Consider the following 23,851-nt stretch of genomic DNA (forward strand, 5'->3'; position numbering starts at 1 on the left):
TGGTAAGCAGAGGAATAAAGAAGTGTGTTGTTTTTTCCATATGTACTCTAATCTCAAAGCATTCTTCTTGTTTTTAGATGCTCAAATCTTCAATGCAGAATAAGCTTTACAAAGCACAAATGCAGTTTCAGTTCCATGACATAATACCTCACTTGACACAGTATACATGTTTTTGTGGAAACACTTGTTTTTTGTTATGATTTTGGGTTGGGTTTGGGTTTTTTTTTGATAGAGTAACTGTAAAACAGTCAGTTGTTGTACAACTGTCTTCCTTACGAGTGCCAGAAATGAATGCTTGTTGGATTGGCTTTTCTTAAAAAAAAACAAACAAACAAAAAAAAAACCAAAACCCCAAAAAACTCTGTACAACTTCAAAACTGAAAATGCCTGAGTCAGCTGAAAATGCCTTCTCTGCAAGAAATCTGTCTGGATTAAAGAAGTCATAATGAACACATGCCTTTTAGTCACAGCTTTTCTGCTGTTAAAGCTACATGCCTATAGGACAAAGACAAAAAATACTGATTCTATTGTGGTTTTCTGTTTCATATTGTATCTATCCTCCCCACTTCTAGGTCTGCCAATTTTACAACAGAAAGAATGATGCCTGCAACCAGCAACAAAACTGCAACAAGCTTCATGTATGTCGACACTTTCTCCAAGGGGAATGTAGATTTTTTCCATGCAAGAGGTCCCATAACCTTTTGGATACCCATGCGTTGAGAGTGCTGGAAACTGGAGGCATTGATTTGAACATAGCCTCAAACATCCAGGCTATATGTGATCACAAGCATGTGGAATTCAACAAGGAACTGAGGAGGGGGAAAAGTAAGTTGTAAGAAACACTGGGTTTAAATAGGATTCTGAGTCTGATAGAGGTAGAAGCCATTCTTGCCTTCCTCACAGCTAAACCCCATTGTCTTTTGTGTGCTTTCAGTACCCAACTACAAACCAAAAGAATATTATTCAAAAAAACCAGCAGTTACAAGGAGTAAAGAACCGAGGATACCTTTGCAAACAGTGGGCTCCACACTGCATGTGCCACCTTCAGAAGGTAAATATCTAGATAAGGACTGACTGCTGCTGTGTGAAATCAGCTTTCCTATTTGCCCTCTTACAACATGTACATATTTTTTTTCCCTTCTGCCATTGTTCTGCTTTCAGGAATGGAGTCATGGCCAAGTCGTGCGGGCGGGAGAGCTGCATTACTGTTGCCTAAAACATTGCATGCAAAATTGCTGTCGAGTGGCTGATAGGTGTGACTAGCTGGGATTTGTAACTATTGTTGCTGATCTGTTGTATCAGCAGTGGAGTGCTGGTGGAAAACTATGTGTGTATGGACGTAATCCTCAACACACAAATTGGGATGTTGCCAGCTAGCTGAGGTTCTGGTCCAGCAGTGCTGTTCATTTGGTCTTCTCATGCAGGTCCCGGTAGCAATGTACCTGGTCAGAGCCAACACCAGTTGCCAACAGGAGCTGAAGATAAAGACAAAGGTATGGATTGTTTCTAACCCTCCAGTCTTGAGATCAGTGGTTCTCACTGGGATTTGGTTTCACACAGCTCTACAGCTCCCTGTGGTAGTTGGAGTGCAGCTTATGTGCTTACCCTGCCGTATGCTGAAAACCATAGTACTGGACAGCCTGCAGAGGGGTGTTGAGATTCCTGCCCAAGCATTGTGCAGCACAATGGGGAGCGGTCTGGGATTGATCTCTGTACTGTTCTGGATGCATTGCTTCCTTCCTGGGAAGGACACAGAGTTGTATCTCTGCGTGTGATATCTTTCCTTGCCTTCTGTCCCCAGGGAATGGGTATAGCTTTGTCAGTAGAGCAGTTGTCTTGATACGCCTTCCAGTGAGTGAATAGGAACGTGTGAATCTCCTGTCCTCCGGGGCAGAAGGGCCTTGTCTTTAAAGCCTGTCCGAGTCCAATACTCTCTGAACAGGTTCTTTTAGATATTCCACATGTGGAGGGTGTAATGTTTAATACAAAATTTGCTTATTTGAAGATAGTTGATGTTACATGGGTGTTGTGGGTTAACCCTGGTGGGCAGTTAGGCGCCACACAGCTGCTTGCTCACTTACCCCCCCAACCCCCAGTGGGACAGGGGAAGAGGAAAGAAAGAGGAAAAGCAAGAAAACTTGAGGGTCAAGATGGGGGGGGGGGGGGAAAGCAAACGGTAAGTGAAAGAAGAAAACAAAGCAAAACAGTACTTGCCACCTCCCACGGATAGGCTGATGCCCAGCCAGTTCCTGAGCAAATGATAGCTAACCCTCCTAAAAACTCCTGCTTTTTGCTTTTATTGCTGAGCATAATGGTATATGCTGTGGAATATTTCTTTGGTTAGTTAGGTCCTCTGCCTGGGTATGTCCCCTCCCAACCTACTGTGCACCCCGCAGTTGATGCACTGGGAGGGCAGGGTGAGAAATGAAGAAGGCCTTGATGCTGTGCACACACTGTTCAGCAAAAATTAGGGCATCTGTGTGTTATCAGTGTTGTTTTGGTCACAAAGTAAAACAGTGTCATGTGAGCTGCTATGAAGAAAATCAACTCTATCCTAGCCAGGCCCGGTACAATGAGATTTCTGATGTAGCAGGGGGATGCAAAACACACTGAAAACAAAATACAAGTGTTAAATTACACTTACTAAAACGTAGCAATTGCAGTACATGGTTCAATCGCAGTACCAATGTCATTCCCATTACAGATCTGTATTATATGACAATGCTGTCATGGCACTGGGTGTCCCCAGTCCCTGGGAAGGAATACGTGGGTTGAAGCCAACTCAAGTCTGTTGCTGTCTTTGAGATTCTTTTGTTGTTTAGTTTTTATACCCCTGTGTTGGGCTGAGATCTGTATTTGCTCCCCCCATGCTGGTCTGGCTAACTTGGGGAGAAACACACAGCCAGCTGATCCACTCTGCTGACGTAGCCAGTTATCTACGACAAAGGCCACCCTCTGGTCCCCTCTCTGTTGTGACAAAGTCAGCTTCTTTGCAGCAGCTGTGGTCAGTCAGACCCCGCGTTACTCTCAGCTTCATGGGCAAATCACCCTTGGCCATCTCCACTGAGCTGCCTTCCATTGTAGGGCTGTATTGGTCAGTCACAAAGCCCTTACGGATGTAGTGGGCTGTGTTGGGGGATAGTTACAGCCTGAAAGTGCTCAACTCAGCTACTGCAGCCAACCCTTTGTTATTTCTGGGATGAAACACCGAATGCAATGTTTTTTTGATAGAGTAACTGTTTTGGTAGGGCAAATAAGGACTGATGTGTTCTTTGCTGTAGATAAAAAAGACAATTCCTCTTCAAAAGCTTCAAAGGACAACAAAGAAGATAAGTGTAATGAGATATGCGTGTACTATGCCTGGAAGTACTGCAAACATAATGGTAAGCTTCATAAACAGTAACATTACTTTCGGAGAGCAGTGTCTGCAGAGGAACTCCCCGCTCAGTGGCTCAGGCTAGTGGTGGCATATGGAGTAGCAGTGGTGATTGTGCTTTCTCACTCATTCGCTTTGTTTCCAAGTCACTAATAAACACTGTCAGAATTACAAATATAATCAGAGGAAAGTCACGTGGATACACCTGAACTGTTTCTCCTCTGGATGATCCATCTATGGCCTATTTCAGCCCTGTTGATGGAGGCAGGCTTTGGGTGCGTTTCTGTGGCAAAAACCCTTCAAGTGTTAAATATTATACTTTCTGTAACTATTAGATCAATTTAAGAGCTGGCCTTATGCTGTCATCATTGACAACTGGTAACAATATGTCATCCTTTATTCCTGCTGTATCCTATGTACATCAGATAATAGCCATATTCTTCCCCATTAAGTCCTTTAAAAAGTGATCTGAGGTCTTAAAATGTTTTAAGAAAACACAGTAGTTGTACCAGCTGAGCTAAAAATAAGTCTAGTCCATCGTCTATCTGGCAGTGGCCAATTACAGAGCACTGGGGGAAACATAAGTATAAACAATTGTATTCAGGGGCTGCCCCTGAACAGTTGTTTAACCTCCACTTTAGGCTCTTCCTTGGTTATGAGGAGGTAGCATGAGATTTTCTTTCAGTGAACTTGTCCAGTCGCTTTCTAAACCACCTTTCTGACCACCTACTCTTGGTAAAAGATCCACTTAAATTAGATCAGACTGTGTTTGCTTTCACTTAGAACGTGGACAATAAGTTACCTGATAACTGTTTTGTCTGAGATGCCTTTGTGTATTTAGCATTTCTGTAGTGGGTTTGTGTTCTGGTAAAGATGCAGTTGTCTTGTCAGAAGCTCCTTTTCCGAGAAGCAAACAAGTAAGTTACTGTAGGGCTTGATAATACCTCTTCTTAACCGTTACTTTGAAGTGAGACAGTACTTTAAAAAATAAGTTATCTCTTTTTATGGGCATTTTATGGATCATAGAAGTGAAGTCTGGCCAAGAGAAACCAAGTGTTTTTTCTACAGCTTTTCAAACACTTTTAAGCACAGTGCTTTCAAGAAAGAGTTCATTCCAGCCCTGCTAACAGAAAGGAGGAGGAAAGGGGTGAATGACGCTGTTCTCTTCATAACTGGGGTTAGTTTCTATATGTTCTGTGGTCAGATACGTCAGGGGCCAGGAATGGTGAAACTCCTTTTGGCTCTGTCTGTGCAGCAGCTACTCCAGCCTTGTATCATGTTTCTCGGACCCTCTGCTTCTTGAGGACCAGGCTTGAGGCTTAAGTTTATGAACTTTTGGACCTGCATAATGTGAAGGGTCTACCCATGTGCTAGCTGTGGAGGTGAGGCTCAAAGCAGCTATACTGTGACCGCCAAATAGCTAAGCTCAAATAACGGTTGGAGAGTTAGCGTCCGTGTTAGTTGCCATGCCACGTTTGCCTCAGAAGTTGTAAATAAAAGGACTGGTCCATACTCGGATGCAGAGTGTACATCAGCTTCCCGCAGCAGGGGGGCCTGGAGGTCAGCCCCTGCCTGTATCCAGCAGCATGCACACATGCAGGGGTGTTAAGCAGGTCTGAACTCAAACAAGCAGGCGTACATGCATTGAAAACACAGATGATTTTAAAAAAATAACAAGAAAACAACCAAACCAAAAGTCTTCCTCTTCCTGTGTGAGGGGTATAGAGCACTGCTGCAGGTCTTGCACGCAAGGCAGGTAAAAGTTGCTGCTTCCCGTTTTCCAAGAAGCAAAGCAACTATTCCAACAGTGCCTAGCAGTCTTGTTCATAGGGCAGCGTGCCACCTGCTCAGGGGTGAGCAAGGGACCCTCTTGGGGAATGTTCTGTGGAGTATTGCAGTGGTTTATGCTGCCTCATTCACTGGGCTGGGCCAAAAACCCCCGAAACATTCAGACCTTGGTAACCACCCCATAAGCTCTAAGGGAAGGAGAGAAGCAAATGTGTCAGGGTGCTTATGTGATGTGTAGACTAGACTTTTTACGACTGAGAAATGTGGCCGTGGGACACACAGTCACACGCTTCTTACCTGTGGCACTGCTCTCCCAGCTGCCAGTGTTGTGTCTCCAGGAAGGGAAGGCTGCAGTTTCTTTGGAATATGTTTGGCGGTAAGAGGACTTTGCTGTTTTTCTAGATAAGATTGGAGAAACACACACCGCTGTTGTTGAAACATACTTAGATTTTCAGAACTGTGTTTATTGCTCATACCAAAGCCCAAGAGATAAAGCCAGAGTGTTTAAAAAAAAAAAAAAGTAGCTTGTTTCTTTTTTTTTTTTTTCCCCCTTGCTGTCTGTGTTTATTGCAGAGCTCTTGACTGTGTCTGATCTCATTACAGATAAATGCAGATTTGTTCATTACCGTTTGCCATATCGATGGCAGGTATATAATGGGATCACCTGGAATGACCTTTCCATGATGGAGGAAATTGAAAAGGCCTATTGTGACCCAAAAACCAGCAGGTATAATGACACTGGACTGCTTGCTTAGAGTACTGTAGTTGGGCCCCTGAGGAAAAATTCTTGTTACCTTCCTAAAGATGTCTGACTTTCGTAACTTCTGATTACTGAGCTTTTCAGAATCTGGGCAGATGTACAAATAAGGTTTTCTTTTTAAAAAGAAAAATAGAAGTGATTGCATGGAAATATCATCCCATTTTTGTCTTCTAAAAATAACAACAATGTCTTGCATTTAAAACTATACAGGGTAAAAAGAAGAGGGGTGGAATTTAGTGCTTAAAATATTAGTATTTCAGATAATGAACCGTAATTTATTTATAACTAAGTTGAGCCTTTTACCAGCAGTTCAGAGCTGGTTCTTCTCTGTGGCTATTCCTTTCCTAATACAGCTAGTAGCTATAATAATAATAATATCTATAATGTGCCTAGAGAAGTTTTATTAAATGCCCTTTGTGTAAGCAGCCCTTTTTTTTTTTTTTTTTTTTTTTAGAGTGCATATTCCCTTTAACTCCTTTCTGAAAGCCCACTGTAAGCCACCTGGACTCATAGGGGACCCCAAGTTTGGCCTCAATAAAATGGTATTGTCATTTTGGCCCATGCCTCTTCAGACAGCAGATGATTTTGATTTGCAGCTCGACTAGGCTGCTGGATGTTGCAAATCACAAGCAAGATTCCCAAGAGGAGGCTGCTTTCAAAGTCTTTCTGCCTGAGAGTTAATTTTTCAAGCTTCCCAGGAGCAAGAGCCCAGGTGGCTCCAGTGATGAATGCTATTCACAGAACTCACAGCTGTGATTGCATCCTCTGTAACCACACAAAAAGGACAAAGTTGATAAGCTGCAGGTGTTTGCTGGCAAACTCAGTTGCGTACCAGCTTCTGTTTCGGTACTGAAAAAACCTGTAACCATGCTTATTTTTTGCAGAAATACCTTTTGCCACATTGTACATGTAGCCCCTGACTGTCAGTAAAGCTGGCAGTGCAACATCTGGCTAGCGCTTGAGTGCGCATTTGGTGTCCCACAGGCCATAGTTCACTTCTGAAGATGGGAAGCAGTTTTCAGAGTTGCCATGCATGCTGTGGGAAATAGTCTTATTTCGGGCCTAATAAAGTTCAGACAGTCATATTAAAGAAAATTACACCAGCCTAAATTGGGCATTAGAAGATAAAATATATACTGTTAACTATAATAAACCTGAATTTGTCCTTACAGCATAGCAGATAAGAGCATTGATTTCCAGACAATGACCTGCTGTTCCTCTTCAATTCGACGCCTCTCCACACCGTCATCAGTCACAAAACCCTCATTTTTATTGACCACGGAGTGGATTTGGTATTGGAAAAATGACCGAGGCCAGTGGATTGAGTATGGAGAACAAGTGAGTCCGCATCCCGTGCTTTGAGTCACTTCTGAAGAAATGTGTGGAGCCTCTTCCCCCCACTCCCCTTTACTCAGCCAGGTTAATTAAGTAAATACTTGTGCTTAAATTTTACGGTGTCAAGTAAGGCAGTGAAGCTACAGATGTTCATAACTGATGTGGTAAAATGATGACAGGCTGGGGGGGAGGGAACATGCCTTGTCTCCTTGCAGTGAGATTCAGTATGAAAGGTCATCTGTCTTTTGTGTCGGGAAGATTTGTTTTAACTGCTTTCCTGACACGGACGTTGTTGGCAAATGGAGGAAAGCAAAATGCCTTTTTTTTCAGCGCGTGTTAATCATACTATTTTTGATGATGCATGCTGGCATCTCTAGTCAGATTCCCTTTTGGCTTCAATGCAGATTTAACATGTATATACTGTCCTTGAGAGATACTGCCTTTTAAATTACTCAGGAAGTAGTCTTGCCTCCCTTCTGAGCATTGTCCTCCTTCCTTGGACATGCAAGGATTGCTCTGCTCTCTCAAGTCAAATGTTACCTTTTTCCTTGGGTGGCCAAATCTTTTTTTGATGAGAGAGTTATCTGTCTGAAAAATGCAGGAAAATAAATAAATAAGGAATCTCCCCTTCCCCCCGGGCAGATGAGTTTTCCCCATCTGGTTCACAGTGTAGCTACACAAATGGCAGAATACAAAGGTGATCCAGGGGTGCAGGGAAAGGTGATGGATATAGTGGCTCTGGCAATGATGTGTCTTGATTTCAGTAGGCAGCTTAAATGGGAAGTGTCTCCTTCAGCATACCTCGCATTTTACATTGTTTTGTACGTTAAAGAATTACACTTGCATCGTGGTTTAACACTGGTGCCGTGGAGCAGATTTAGAATCTACCGACTACACTGGTTCGTGGCAGAGGAGATTTTAGGCTGTTTAAAGAACCACCACCAAAGGTAGCAGCAAAAGTAGTTTTATTGAAGTAGGACATTGTAGAAGTGAGACTTAAAGTTTGACGGCAAGGTTCACTCTATTACTTACTGTGCAGAGGATATAATAATAATTAAAAGTTATGAATAAAAAACCTTAGTACGCTGTAATACAAGGTTACGTGCATTATCGGTCACTTACCAAAGATCTGCAGTTGGTAAGGGGTCTCTCACTCTCAAGGAGTACCCTTGAGAGGCATCCCAGCTCAAGGGGCGATCACTGCTGTACGGCCCACTCCTTAGTAGGGAGAGCTCAAAAAAGGCTCACTCAGGCTGCCAGATTTATGGAATAAAGTGGTTGGCTCTCAGTCAAATTATACGTGATAGAAAAGGTAAGTGTGACACTTGTTCTACCCACAGCTTGCTTTGTTCCTTGACAAATTAGTCTTGGAAGAACCACTGGCTATTCATGTGTTAATTGCATGATTGGTTTCCAAGCTCATATGCATCAATGCTCACCATGTCACCTTGTTCCTGTGGGTTTGCAGAGAACAGGTTGGAACTAGAGAAGTTCATGGCCCAGTCATGGCCCAGGCCTTTACTTCCTTTGGAGCCTGAACCAAACTACCACCTGGTTTGGTCAAGGAGGCGAGGGCATCTGTCACAGCCGGCCAGTAACTAAGCCCCACACAGCCGCTCGTGCCCTTCCCCCACAGCGGGATGGGGGAGAGAATTGGAAGGGTAAAAGTGAGAAAACTGGTTGATTGAGATAAAGACAGTTTAATAGGTGAAGCAAAACCCACGCACGCAGGCAAAGCAAAACAAGGAATTCATTCAATGCTTCCCATCGGCAGGCAGCTGTTCAGCCACCTCCAGGACAGCAGGGCTCCATCGCGTGTAATGGTTACTTGGGAAGACAGATGCCATAACTCCAAACATCCTCCATTTCCTCCTCCTTCCCCCAGCTTTTATTGCTGGGCATGATATGACCTGGGTATGGGATGTCCCTTTGCTCACTTGGGGTCAGATGTCCCAGCTGTGTCCCCTCCCAATGCCTTGTGCACCCCCAGTCCAGTCGCTGGTGGGGTGGTGTGAGGAAAGGCCTTGGCTCTGTGTAAGCCCTGCTAAGCATAGCTAAAACATCCCTGTGTTATCAACACTGTTTTCATCACAAATCCAAAACACAGCCCCGTACCAGCTACTGTGAAGAAAGTTAACTCTATCCCAGCCAAACCCAGGACACCGTGTTACAGAAATTTAAATAGGATACACGTTTGTCATCATTCCTTATTTTGTGTTTGTGTGTATGTTATGAGTGTTTGGTAATTGCGCTTTAGGCCATCATAGTTCTGGGTAGTTTCATCTTCATCCTCCTGTTTACCTCTACCCAAACTAGTTATTCAGGGTTTAGTCCTGACTGTATTCACTTATTACTCTTCTGTCTCTCGTTTGTTTGTTTGTTTGTTTGTTTGTTTGTTTTTCTCCTCGTTCCCCCAAAGGGAGAAGGGGATAGTGTGAAATCACCATCTTCTGCTATTATTGAGAATTTGTATCTAGCAGATCCAGATGCCACCATATCTTTCCAGGCTGGCTTGCATCATTACAAGCTCAGTTTTAAAGGTACTCATTTTAAAGGTTCTCATTTACAACTGTGCAGTGCTTTACAAAGACTAACTTGCAAGCTATCCCAGCTTTAGAACCTATGACTTCTTTTACCAACGCTACCAGATATATTCATTGGAAAGGGAAAGTGAGCTAGTGATGGCCCAGAGGAAATTCCTTACAAAACTAACCTTCCCCCTTATTCCTTGACACTATCCAGACTGACATTGGACCAGAAATAAAAAGATTGATAGTCTTCACATAAAGTCATGGTAAACCTTAAGAAAAGTGAGTGAACACTATGGATGGTAAAAATGAAAAATCAAGCATCTTTCTGTGCTGCTGGAGCAACATTGAGAGAGCATGAATGACTTACAAGCAAGGTAGGCACAGGTTAAGTAACAGGGTTACAGGAAGGACATAAGCTTACGTAAGCTTTGTGCAACTGTTCTTCAGCAGACAGAATTGGCAATGAATATGCACTTCTCGTTAACTAATGACTGTCATTAATTAATGACTCCACCTTGTAGATGTGTTAGTGACTTTTTCTTTTTCCTTCTCTTTTCTCCTCAAGAAATGACCCAGACAAACACCTCTTTTAAAACTCGAAGACAGGTTCGCAGGCGACCAAAGTTTGTGTCTTCTGAAGATGTGCAGAAGATAAAAAAAGGGTAAATGATACTCTTCAAGTTGTTGGGGTTTCGTATTTCAGAAGTAATTATAAGGCAAAATGGCTGCCAGCGCTGGCCATAGTTGTGCAAAGAACGCCGCTGTTGCTAGAAGAAAACATACCCATTTGACTGAGCAGAAGCTATGTCGCATCACCTGGTTTCTGGGGTACATGTTACTCCAGGTACCGCATCCACAGGGCTGGTGATGGACAGTTGTTTCTTAACAAAGCAAGTGACAGAGGGCTGTGACGATTGAACGGCAGCATGCAAACCCAGCTTACAGACTGAGGCCGTTTCCCAGTTTCTTTGTGGTTTATTTGGTTTATTTTTAAGTGTAGGAATTGACCAAAGTGGATGCTGCCAATTGAAATCGTAGACTCATTGAACAGTTTCAGTTGGAAGAGACCTTCGAGATCATAGAGTCCAAATGTTCAGAGCAGTACCAGGATTACTAACACCTTGTTTTCTGTTTGTTTGCAAACAGCCAGAGGGATTCTTCTATTCCGGATCAAACCTGTCCTGTACACTGGGATCAGTCTGCGCTGCCTGACTTGGGATACAAGGTATCTTTTTTTTTTCCTTCCCCCCCCCCTCCCCCCCCCCGCTCTTGTAATTCCGATGGAAAGGCATGATTCAAAAGAGGATGCTGCTTAACTGAAGCTGTTGTAACTGGGTAGATGCAAAAAAGGGACAGGAATGATTTCTTGGGTGGGTGTGCTAAAAATCTAGGTGATCTCCCAAGAGCTCCTGAAAAAGGTGACAAATTCCCATGAACAGCATCTACATGCAAAACCAAAACTCATCAAATTCCGGACCAAAAGATTTAGTTAAAAATATAAAAAAAGGCTTACTTTGGAGACTTAGTGGACCAGTTAAGCAAGGGCCTTCTATGAAGTGTGTATTTCTTCACTGGAAGCTGGGCTGAGACCAAACCCTTTCTGTGTAGGTGGATAAAGTTTGGATTGGAGATCTAGGAAAGGAAATCTCTATGTGCTCTTTCAAGTCACCCAGTACTGTCATGTATATCACAGATCTGAGCACAGACCGTGGCCTCAGGGAGTGGCAGAAATAAAGAGTTGCAGCCAATAATACCAAAAAAACATTTGCAGTGATCTCTTCAACAAAACAAACCCACGTCAGCCCAAAGTCTACGTTCCTATTTAGTCTACCAAGACCAAAAACGTGAAGGTGTCTTTTAAATTACTAGACCTAATGGTAGTAAGGAGGAGTCCTTCAGGAAGAGCAACACAGACGGTGGAAGTACTACAGTATGCTTGAAAAAAGCCTTTTACACTTGTCCTTTTTTTTTTATAGCAGTTTTGACCCTGATTAAGAAGAGCACGTGATGTGGAGCATAAGAGGTTTTCCTTGTTGACTGTGTCACAGAATCTTGTATGATGCTGACCAAGTTGTATTGGCACAGACAGCTTGATGGCTAGGGACAGGGCAGAAGTAATATCGTATTTCCAGACTGGGAATTCTTTCTGGCTAGTTTCAGCTGACAGAGACCCCCATTGCTATTTTCACTCTTTGTGTTTTATTTTCCCTAGTATAGTTACACTGGCAGGGGCATGAGAACCAAAAGTATCACGTCTGTCAGCCTCCATGGGCTGGGTTCTGTTGTTCTGCTCTGTGCTGAATGTTTCTTTTTACCCCAACTACCCTCTTGTGTTGGATTGTGCCTTACTCCGTGTCACCCCAGTATCTGGCCGTGTGTGTGTATAGCAAATTCATCTCGTGTATAGCAAATTGATCTAAATACAATTCTGATGAAAAATCAATAGGTAAAATTTAAGTCAACTGCTCTGTACACCAGCTCACTTCAAACAGCTGTTTTTCACAATTAGCAAAAACCCCTAACTTTTAAAGATTGTAAAATGGTCGAGTGTCCAGCACTTGCTGAATGAACTAATAATGAGTTTGTGTGGGAATCTGGCAGACAGACCTTTTGAAGATTTGGGCCTGTGATATTTTCAGCTCTGTCAAAATAATAAAGGATATAGCTAATCAGCTCTTCCCTTGGCTTATCGGCAGCTTAAATTTTTGAAAAGAATGTCAGGAAGACAGCTCAGTTCTTTGTAGGTCTCTGAGTTGTATGTACTTAACTGCTTCCCTCATTTACTCTGAAAACTTCAGTCTGAATTTTAGTTGAGCCCATTTGTTGGGGTGTTTCTGGAGTCTCTGAGGTGTGAGAGGCTTTGGAACATGATGCGTGGATCCGTGGTATCGCTGGTGGTACTTGTGGAGATGTGTGAAACAGAAGGATCATCTTGTTCCCCAGAGCTCAGTTTGCTTGCCGAGTTGGTACCTAAGGAAACCATCTCTTAACTTGTAAACTGAGCGCCTTTCATCAGAAAGGAGAAGTTCATTCTGTGCCTAAAGAGTGACAAAGCCCACAGTACCTGTTGGTGCTAAAAGTGAAAGCCTGGGCTGGATTAAATATTTCTGTGGGACCCTAAGCTTGTTTTTTTGCAGTAGGTAATATTGGGACTGGCTGGGATCCTGCGTGTGTGTGGTGACCGTCGTAAGACCTGACAATTCCGACTTGATGAATTCGCTTCTCTTCAGACATTGAGAAATAATCCTGGCAAAATTCACTACGCTGGAAGTGATCCATTTTAAAAATGAACACCTATATGAGCTAGGGAGAAAGTCATCTTTGCTTAAAAAAAAAACGCAGCTCTGTTTTGGTAATGTTGCTTGTTTTTTGAGTGTTGCAGTGTCTTAACCTGTAAGTCATTTAGAATCGTAGTTCTACAGAAAGTAGCGCGTACGAAATGCACAGTGGAAATTGGTGACACCAGCAGGAAAGTTGGTGTGAAATTCTTCTGTCTTTGTTTAACAGGCAAAGTGGAATTAGTAGTTGGTAGACCTTTTAAAGGCAAACAAAAAAAAAAGAATCGATATAGTCATGGAACTTCATGCTGGGTTTCAACTCGTATCTTTAATGTACAACCAAGAAGTGGGCGCGATGGGTGGGTGGGTTCACGTCAGAGCATTAGCCCTTGTGTGGCTGCGGTGTTGCTGAATCCTGACACACGTGCCAAAGGCTGCTGTGCTGTAACAGGGGTGGGAGCTGATGCAATGCGAAGAGTCTCCGTGTGTGCTTTATAGAAGGTAGTTCTAGTTGGGTCACTGGCACTGATGCAAACTATGCTGCTTCCGAAAGCAAAGTTAACCAGACATCGAGGTGTCACAAGAGTCCTGTTCTCGTACGGTCATCCACTGACAGGGCAGTGATTCTTCTCTGCCTCAGCAGCTCCACCCCTTGATAGTGGTTTAGCAAATGCTTATGCTTGCTAGGGTTTTCCTTTTTAGGTCTGAAGATGAAAAATGCTGAAGAAGTTACGTCATTATGAAGTACCAACCTTCAATAGCAATGTGGTGTTACCCTTTATTAGCAGGGGAAGCATCCTTGGGAAATAAGGACTATCCCAGAAAGTTTTCATGCAAAAGAGAACAGACTTCATTGCTTGGAGGCCGGCGTATGATAAAATAATTGAAGTACCTTTCTTACAGGACTGGGCCTTGTACCACGTGGCTGACCCTCTGTTTTACCCAGGAAGGTTACAGTTCCTCAGTAAATGATGCAACATGGCAAAAGCATATTTGTAGTCTAAATAAGAATTGCATATGCATAAATATAAGGCGTGATACTGAAATACAGTGACGTAATCTTCATCTTGTAGGTGATGGTGAGCAGCTTGAGCTGTGGTATCACAGAGCATGCAGATAATAAACACTCGCCCATCCAAATTGTTTTATGTGTTGTAAATAAGCTTTGGAAAATAGTCTTGTGTTAAGACATGGAAAACTTCATTCAACCTTGTAAAAGCTTTTTAATAAATTCTAAGAAATAATTCTTCTTTGTGCAGCTGGGCTTTATTCTTAATCCTTAGAAGACTTCCCTATAATAGGCCTCTTCGTCAGTAAGTACTTAATGCATGAGCTGGTCATGGTGTCCAGAAAAACACTTATTTATTTATATGCAGCTGTGAAATTAGGTCCTATTTTACCTTCTCTCCAAGCTCGTCTTCTGAAGTGCGGAGCTTTCACCTGACAGGTTAAGGTGTTGATTTCACTCTACCTCCTAGGATGACCACAGCTTTCCTGCTTAAAACACAGCTTTGATACCTGGGGTGTTGGGCATTTCAGGTCATCTTGAGTCCCCACTTGGCTTAGGCAGCAGTAAAGGGGAAAGTATTACCAAGTGACATCAGTCTGCCAGCATTTTGCGTTTTCAGTCCGGTTTATGGAAGATAGGTGTTTATTCTAGAAGATTAAAGGCACAGGTTACTTTGGAGAAAAAATGGAAAATGTATGCATGACATAAGCAAGCAGAAGAGCTCGAATCATGCTTTAATTATGTTTTGCGTTAACTTTTCTTTGGGAAAAATGTGCATTTCTTGATGGATTTTTAAACAAGAAAAGTATGGGTAAATAGACTTTGTTTCCTTTAGGAAAGGAGGAGATGTATTTGCTTAAACAGGTATTTAGTGTAACATTCCTACTAGAATCTTGTTTTCTTATGTTTAGAAATGTAGCTTTCTTGTCTTAAGTCTCTATTTGACTTTGGAAAGTTAAGGAGCTGGGAGGCTGTGCATATTTTGTTTGTTTCCTCTTGAATAGCTGAAGCTCCCTTAAATGTCTGGTTACAAATGATAGTTATCTCACATCTTTTGTTCTTAATCAGCTTTATATATAAAACTAATATTATCTGGAATAATCAGTCAAGGGGTCTCTTTAAAATTTCTGTTTCATTGAGGTTCAAAATTACAAGTGTCAACTTTACTTGGAGATGATAAACATGTAATTGATCCTTCACTTTCAGCATCCTTCCTGAAGAGAGGTGAGGTGTCCTTGCAAAGCAGGAATGACATACTGATTTACGTATTAAGTCTGTCCTAATTATTCACATAGTCATGATCTAAAGCATTAAATTAACCCTCCTAAGTCTAGTTTGGGGACCCTTCTGAACGTGTATCTGCTGTAATTAGGCTTCTGCATGTTATGAGCTAACTGAAGCTTCATGTCATCTTTTGCTTTGGTTTATATTTCATAGGCAGTGGAAATCAGTAACACAACCTCTGAATACAACGGAATAAAGCAGCTGTTTCACCAGACTATGAAACACTATAAGGTCCTTAAAATACAGAGGATTCAGAATCCGTCCCTCTGGAAAATGTTTCAGTGGTTAGTATTTGTTTCCTCATCCTTATGGGGAGGGAGTCTCCAGGAGCTGGTGTCCTGTGCCTACTCCCTAGGAGCTTCTGTGCTTTAACGTGACTGGTGTTTCCTTCTTAGCAGTTCTGGGAGTGAAATTTGGTGTCTAAGGCCTTGCAGAGAATGCCGTGCTCCTGGGGGGAGGTTCCCTTTGCACGGCTCCTTGGAAGATGAGGGGAGTGGTACGGACAGAAAGACATGAATGATGCAAAACTGGGATGAGGATACCCACAGCGATGTGAAATAGTGCCTCATCTCGGGGACGGAGCAGTAACTGCCTGCTGCTCACGTGTTCTGTCCGTTACCAGTGGTTATCCGTCAGACTACGTGAAAGACTTGCTAAAAAACTGAAGGGTGCTTGGGTCTTTTTGCAGTCAGAATCTACCTAAGGCTTTCTCAAGAGTTTGAGTACCCTTGCTGAATGCAGTCAGCGTGCACTGAGAAAGAATCCGTGTGCTTTCAGTTGACGATCTCCGAGTTCCAGAGCTCCTTTCTGGTTTTCAACACCTGCATCAGTGATGCTGAGCTCCAAGTACTTAGACCAAGCCAGACACCAGCCGGTTTGAGCTGGTGCTAGCGACAATGAACAGCCGTGTTCGAGTTACTTTGGTAGCAGATTAAGCTGTTGCATAGACCAGTTGTCTAGTTTAAAACAAAAGCACGGATACCTAATAGTAAGTGTTCAAGGGCTGTAATGGAGTGGTAATGGAGAAGAAAAATACTGCTCCAATAGGTACTTTCACCTGCAAAGTGACTGAACCCAGGAAGTCACCAGCAAATCACTTCGTAAAGCCTTTTCATCTAGCAAAACTTAAGGCGCTTCAGAACATGTAACAGTGCATACTATTTCGTTTTCTCCTCCTCCTCCACGGAGATAATTAAGCTAACTAGGCAGAGTTTAACATTGCCGAGTTCTCAGTGAACAAATTTCAGCCCCTTGCTCTTCACTTTCCATTTACACGGTTTACCAGTTGGAAGGATTCTCCCCTCTCCCTGGCTCCGTTTGCTTTGTAGCTGATCACTTTCTGAAGAGTATTACTGTCTTGTCAACTTCGACAGCTTCTGAACACCTGCGGGATGTCTGGATGCTGTGAAATGGTGATGGGAGACCCTAGTTGAGCCTTCCCTTGTGATTCCTCTTTCGGTACGGCTCGTCGCTCAGTCTGACTCTGGCCTAACGCAGTAAGGCCTTCTGTGGGGAAGGAAGGCTCAGTTTTTCTCCTTCTGGCTCTGCCTCATCTGCACTGATCTCGCCGAGGGGCAGGAGCTCGGGGTGTGTGGCCGTGAAGAAGCAGCTGCCTCTAGCTTTTGCCCGCTGCTGGGGCACAGAGGCTCTGCGCTTAGTGCAGCCTCCACTCCGCAGAGGGTTTGGGGGTAGGAAGGGACAAGAGACATTAAAGCAGAACTAGTAGGACCCCACAGAGGAGCAAAAGGTTGGTACAGTGGGGACTGTGTCAATGCTTACTTAAATTCACTGAAGAAAGCCAGAATTGCCTAGAATTGCTGAGCAGCGGAATCTCTGTATCGCTCATCTTGTCATTGTTCATCGTACTGCTGGTCTGTCCCACCTTCCAAGCTGAGAGAGGAGAAAGCAGACTGGAAGTCTCATCCAGCCAATATTTACGTGTACGTTATATACTTTTTAAAAAAATTCCTCTCTCCCTTCTCTTCCACTGCTGACGCTCTCCTCCGCTGCATTTTTCCGTTAGGCAAAAGGAGCAGATGAAAAGGGGAAATGGAGGGAAGAAAGTAAATGAAAAGCTCTTGTTCCACGGAACCAAGATCTCCCTCATGGAAACCATCTGCGTTCACAACTTTGACTGGAGAAATTGTGGAAGCAATGGAACTAACTATGGAAAGGGTACGTAGGAGGTGACTGTGTTAGATGTCTACTTACAGTCCCCTGATACTAGAGCAAAGTTCTGAAGTCTTGAACTATGGAGGGGGGGGAAAAAAAAAAAAAAAGACAAGTGATACTATGATCTTCCTTCCCTCTGGAGAGGACAAGGATTTCTTTTGTGCAGGGCTGAGTATTTTCACAAAGTGTTAAGAGAATTAATGTAAGGATTTGAAAAAGCCTCTGTTGCTGTAGGTGGGGTCTTCTGAAGCCTCCGGGTCGTAATTTGAACTTGCCAGAGAAATGGCCACTAGTCTTCATGGCAGGGAGCAAGAAGGGTGTGTGTTCCCTCGGTATGGTATGGGAGGTCCTCATGTTTTCTTGGCCACCTCTCTCGTTATACCACACACACCTCTGGTGGGTTTATAGGTTTTGTTTTTTTAAAAAATAATCCTAGAATAGCAAATTCTGAATGGGAAATCCCTTCTAAAAATTTCTATGGTATTTTGTAAACTGAGTAAGAGGAGAGGCTGAGAGACCTGGGGCTCTTTAGTCTGGAGAAGAGCAGACTGAGAGGGGACCTTATCAACACTTGTGAATATCTAAAGGGTGGGTGTCAAGAGGATGGGGCCAGGCTTTTCTCAGGGGTGCCCAAGGACAGGGCAAGGGGCAATGGGCGCAAACTGGAGCACAGGAATCTCCGCTTGAACATGAGGAGGAACCTCTTCACTCTGAGGGTGACAGAGCACTGGAACAGGCTGCCCAGGGAGGCTGTGGAGTCTCCTTCTCTGGAGAGACTCAAAACCCACGTGGATGCGTCCCTGTGTGACCTGCTCTGGGCTAACCTGCCTTGGCAGATGATCTCTAGAGGTCCCTTCCAACTCCCACCATTCTGCGAGACCTGAAAGTTGGGTCAAATACCTCCTGAAAACCAAGGAGATGCTCAGTTTTCGCTGTCACTTTATACACATTCCTTATAACCGTGTTTTCATATCATTTTCTAGGAAATTACTTTGCTAGAGATGCTTCCTATTCCCACGGATACTGTCAACCTGTAGGAAAAACAAACATCATGTTCGTGGCTCGTGTATTGGTTGGAGATTACGTTAAAGGCAACGCAGCCTATGTTCGCCCCCCGACAAAGTCTGTTGACGGGCTTCGGTTTTATGACAGCTGCGTGGACGATGAGTTAAATCCCTCCATTTTTGTTGTCTTTGAAAAATACCAGATTTACCCAGAGTATATAATAGAGTATAAGGAGGGAACGGAAAGATGCGTTGTGTCTTAGAGGGATCAGAGCTGTTTGTATCCCTCATCTTATTTTCCATATTGCAGGTGTTCCCCTACTTGACAACTTTGTTCTTTCTAATATGATCCTTCGGAATGTTAATCCAAAGAATTTCTGTATTGAGGAGGGCTGGCAAAAAACAGGTGTTACATTTGTTGAGACTAATCGCCTTATCTTCTCTTTCTTTCTCAAATGAAGCATAGACATTTGGGTAACCATAGCAGAAGAATCAGAATCATGGGATGGGAAGTTGAATGTACAACTTCCGTGGCCAAATAATTGTGAATGCATTTTCTTAGAAATAGAGCAGAGAGGATTTCTCTCTGCAAACAGTTCAGTTAAGAGAAAAAATAACAGTACAGTAGTTTTTAAGCGAACTCGGGTTTTTAATAGTCAACGATTCTTTTCAGTGCAGAATGTTGTGTTCTTGATCCTCTCATCTATCACAATTCTAAACAAGTCAGTGTACGTAAGAACGACTTGATTTAGTTTGCAAAGTGCTGCTGCTTAATGCTGATCCTAGTTTGCTATTTGAAATGGTAAAACAAAGCAATGAAAAAGCTTATTTTTACACGTCCTAAGTTCTCAAGTGGAGCAGTTCCATCTGTACAATGGCAGCTACTGTTTAGATCAGAAAATTGTTGGATCAAATGATTTTTGCAGCTCTGCCGTAACTTGCGGTGCGACCTCTACAAGGATAGAGCTCAAGCGAAACTGAGGCAGTCACAGCCTGTGAATACGCAGGTACTACAGGTTGGTGGTTTGGCTGCAGCTAATGGCCGTGAGTATATAAAGGCTGTGTCACAACCAGCCGGCCTTTCAAGTGAATGTGGCCACGTATTTTCTCAACGTGACCGTTTGCTCAGCAAATGCTATAGGACAGGAGAAGCCTCTTGAGCAGCATTGATATTTTCTGTCCTATTCGTATACGTTAACTTGCGTTTTTCCAGAAATATGACGTGACTGGAAGAGACCAGTTCACGTTCTCTCGAGGCCAGTGGTGGAACTGCTGTCCTAAGACACTTCGTATACGTGCTCTGCTGCCCACATTGCGTTGGGCAACTCGCAGAGAACTTGCTGACAAATGCAGTTGCTCTTCGTGTTGTCAGGTCGCTGCGGGTGACCCTGGATTCTGCTTCCCTGCGTCTGTGGTTTGCTACACTTACTTTGTCTTTGTTAGTAACGTACAGCCCTACTAACGGTTAAGTCCTTTTTTATTAAGTTACATGCTTTTTATGGTCCCCAAAAGAAAATGCAGAAACTCCATGAGAGTTTTTCTAATGCATTTTAATAAGGAGTTTGTAGGTTAATCGAACTGAAGACCCTCTGCACACAGACGTCTTACTGAGGTGGCCTAGCGGTTAAGAGAGGGGCTGTTGCTGAGGGCAGAGGAGCAGTGATTTTTCACTTTCAGGTACACTTTACAGTTAACACAAAGAGCCTCCCAGCTACTTGCCTCTTCGATACAAGTCTGTCAACCACACATGTACTGCTCAAAGTTTGCAGGTTACCAAGAGGACTGGGAAGTATATAAAACTAGAAAATCTTGTTAAAATCGCTGTCTTGTAACTAAATGAAAACGTGCATCAGTAATGCATGAAAAGGGGATGCTTTTACCACTTTTTAAGATCTCTGACTTCTGTTTGCCTGTGCAGTGCCCGAATCATTGAGTTTTGCTATATTTGCAAATAAAATGGGGTTTCACTCACTTTTTTGCTTGTTAGTGTGCAGTTTGTCTCCGTACGTGAACTTCTGGCACAACTGAACAGACAGAGCGAACCAGCCCCGTAATATGTGTGCTCCCTGTCTTCCTGTTGGCTGTGCTTCTAAACCCGGGAACTGCATGGGTGCGGTTCTGTGTTGTGGTGCAGATGCTTAGCCAGGTATGAAGGACAGAATACGGACTGATTCAGGGAAAATACATCTGTAAATGAACTTTCTCATGAAGATACCCTTAATATTAAGTACTGTTGGAGTCTGTTTGAATTCCGTGTAATTAAACAGTTGCTCTGAGCAGTTGTTAAAGCCCTAAAAAAAGGGGAAAGAATAAGGTGAAGTAGTAGCAGCACTACTGGTTTTAATATGTAGAGGTAGCCAGGTATTGGTTTATTCTAAGGAGGGAATAACTACTGCTCATGTTTCAAGACCCAGAGAATAGCGCCAGAATGTCTTATAAGCAGCACCACTGTAAACTTTTATTAAAACCCCTAAATGTTAGTATGTTTGTAGCATTTTACCTTTGGATACAATTTTTTTCCAGTCTCCCCCTGTGAGCTGGGGTGCCAACCAGCTGGTCTGCTCACAATGCAGCATAGTCCAGCCCCAGCCCTAGTCAGCTGGTCAGCAGCTCTGTTAGTCGAGCCTCCTCCCTCCACCCCGCCCAAACCCCTTCAGGTATTAAAACGGAGAGTTTCGTGGTATCTGTGAGATGGAGCGGCGTGAGCACAGTTTCCCAGGCCCTGCAAGGCTCCAGGGCTTTGTTTTGCTCCTTGGCATGTTCAAGCCTCGGCACAAAAAGATGCTGCGTTGGTGACAGCCGTGAAGAAGTGAAAGCTGTGAAAGTGCAGCCCCTCTGGCACAGCTGCTCTTTGGGTTCTTGCATCCCAAAGACAAGGCAGCTGCGAGCGGGAGTCCGCAAGACAAATGCCGTGTTTCAGGAAAACGACTCAATGCCTCGGAACGAGCCCATTCACCGCTGCCGAGTGTTGTCGTGGCCTGTGAGACCGTGGGGTGGCTGTACACAGGTAGGCCCAATACCCTCTCCAAAGGTCTTGGTCAGTAGCTGTGCATACAAAGACGTTAAAGAAGCTATCGCAGCGCTTCCTGCAGCTGACTGAGGCCTTGATTTTGTGTTTGGAAAGATCTGTATGTATGCCCTTCTGCCAGGAAAACACGTGTTGAAAACTTGCTTAAAAACCATGCCTCATCCTGGGTTAATAAGTCTGGTCTTGACTTGCAAACAAAAAAAATCACTCAAAACCAACGTATCGGCTACAATAGTTGGCCATGATACCACTGATGCTGTGATAGACTTTCTTCACCACCACCCCCCAGAAGCTGCAGTACTGGAGGGCTTTGGGGCTGAGCAGCAGGAGCCTAGGCATGGCCTGAGATGATGGGTGACAGCTGTGCTTTCACAGCAGGCTCCTACACCTAGGAGTGTGTCATCACAGTCGGTTTCAGTACAGCGTAACAGCACGGGCAGTCCGAACCGGACAGGTCTCCAACAATTCTTTGAATGGCTCCTAAAAGCTAGCCCCACTGCAGCCGACTTTCTAAAGCGCCCTGCTTGACGTTGCCAGGAGCAGGGCTGACAGCAGCGAAGGCCAACAGAGCATCACCAGCTCCCTCTCGCACCGCGCGGAGCTACAAGAAACAGGTAACGCTGCGGGAGCTGCGGCGGTGGCTGAGCCGGTGCCGTACGTGGTCCCGGCCCAGATGACTAGGAGAGCAGTTTGGAAAAGGCTTGGGGGGGGGGGGGCTGCTGCCCTTGCAGCCGCTCTGGGGATCCTGTAAAAGCACCAGCAAAGTTAAACAGAGATGGTTGCTGAGGTAATGCTGGCAGGCTGATGCACAGCACAAAGGACCGTTATTACCTCTGCCCCTCCTAATCCAGAAAAAAAAAGTGCCCTGGAGGGGGGGGGTGTCTGCTAAATTTAATGGGTGTGGCAAAGATGGAACAAAAGCAAGGATGGGATCTGTGTTTGCATAACCTGTGCAAAACCAGTACCTCTTTTGTAAGCGGCAGATGTTTATATAAGGTATCAACTGCTTTCCAACTGCTCTGCTGAGGTATAAAAAGATGAGGTTTTGGGAGTCAGCAGGGTTCTTGGGCAAGTTCTTCCTCTGCTTGTTCTCACTGAGCTACCTGCTTGTTCATTGTTTTCCATAATGGTAATTGAAAACAAGTCAGCGTAGCATGGTGAAGCACGACAGAGCAGTTCGAGTATTTTAGATAAAAACAAAGGGAAGATAAGGCAGAAAACCAGAAGTTCTCGTTTATGGGCAAAATGTGCAGCACTAGCTGAAAAAAGCCTTTAGTCACATTCATGCAAGCAAAGAGGACACGTACTGTTACAGGTTTATGAGATTAAGCTGAGTAACCCATTTAAAACTTCATCCATACATGCAAAGAGGTCACATACTTGCTGCTCAACTGAGCACATCTTTGAATTTATTGAAGTAAAGCAGACAAAATTCTCAATCACATTCTATCAAAAGTAGAGCACTACAAATGCCATTCTTAAATTTGCGTAACAATGGATCACATAAACTACATGCTTCATGAACAGCCAGCAGATTTCTCAGGCTGTTGTTCCCTAATAAGATTTGTTACATTCCTTGAGTGAAAAGCTATCTGTCTAAAGTCATTGCTTGAAATGCACGGATTAAAAATAATAGTAAAAATCCAGTATCCCTTTAGCAGGGTGAGCTAATCCCAGTCCTGGCTGGACAGATAAAGCAGTGATGAAGCTGAAGAACAGGGATCTACGACTATCTGCAGGACACAAAAGGCTGCATACAAGGATGCAATTCCATCTGGTTCCCCAAATTATCATTGATTTTAAAATAAACTAATTTTTCCTCAAGTGAGAGCTGGGGAAGAAGGGTGGCAGCAAGGCACTTCCACGTTTTATTCCTCTGGGCAGGAACTCCAGGGACAGCAAGGGCCAGTGATGAAAGTGCTTTTTTAGGTCAAAAGTAAAGTGTACGTGGGATCGGGCTGCTGTGGGACGTGGGGAAGAGCCTGAGCTGGGCAGGAAGGAGGGGCAGGCCTGTGTGTGTCCAGGAGAGGGTGCAGATGTGATGCCAAAGCCAGAGCTTGGGCAGCGGATGAGCGTGGCATGTCTCTTCAGGAAGAAGAGGAGCCATTATTGCCGTTTTGGTCTGAAACGTCACCTTTCCCTTCGTTAGGGATTTCTGGGTTACTGCTGCAAGACAACCTGGTAGCTCTGCTATGCGGCAGGAATCCAGAGGCACTGGAACTTCCTCACATCCCGCCTCATTTGCAGCGCCAAAGCTTGTCACATCACTTGTGCCAGGACAAAGCT

General features: G+C 43.9%; 1 protein-coding gene across 3 annotated transcripts in view; it reads left to right on the plus strand.

The window, feature by feature from the left end:
* LOC104349704 (protein mono-ADP-ribosyltransferase PARP12) overlaps positions 1 to 20,508 on the plus strand; it is a 32,305-nt gene extending 11,797 nt beyond the window's left edge. The window contains exons 3-15 of one of the 3 annotated variants that reach the window (XM_086478959.1): positions 573 to 825; positions 935 to 1,037; positions 1,137 to 1,168; positions 1,425 to 1,493; positions 3,282 to 3,383; positions 5,768 to 5,891; positions 7,097 to 7,262; positions 9,679 to 9,799; positions 10,356 to 10,452; positions 10,937 to 11,015; positions 15,515 to 15,645; positions 17,385 to 17,536; positions 18,517 to 20,508. In XM_086478959.1, the coding sequence (XP_086335085.1) occupies positions 573 to 825; positions 935 to 1,037; positions 1,137 to 1,168; positions 1,425 to 1,493; positions 3,282 to 3,383; positions 5,768 to 5,891; positions 7,097 to 7,262; positions 9,679 to 9,799; positions 10,356 to 10,452; positions 10,937 to 11,015; positions 15,515 to 15,645; positions 17,385 to 17,536; positions 18,517 to 18,800 (1,713 nt within the window). In that variant the 3' untranslated portion in view covers positions 18,801 to 20,508. Of the gene's footprint in view, positions 1 to 572; positions 826 to 934; positions 1,052 to 1,136; positions 1,169 to 1,424; positions 1,494 to 3,281; positions 3,384 to 5,767; positions 5,892 to 7,096; positions 7,263 to 9,678; positions 9,800 to 10,355; positions 10,453 to 10,936; positions 11,016 to 12,930; positions 13,439 to 15,514; positions 15,646 to 17,384; positions 17,537 to 18,516 lie in introns of those variants that run through there. The other 2 variants (XM_086478949.1, XM_086478967.1) reach the window with 2 other exon arrangements.
* Positions 20,509 to 23,851: the final 3,343 nt, after the last annotated feature.

The sequence above is a fragment of the Leptosomus discolor genome, chromosome 1 (assembly GCF_034619465.1).
Source record: "Leptosomus discolor isolate bLepDis1 chromosome 1, bLepDis1.hap2, whole genome shotgun sequence".
Taxonomy (NCBI): domain Eukaryota; kingdom Metazoa; phylum Chordata; class Aves; order Leptosomiformes; family Leptosomidae; genus Leptosomus; species Leptosomus discolor.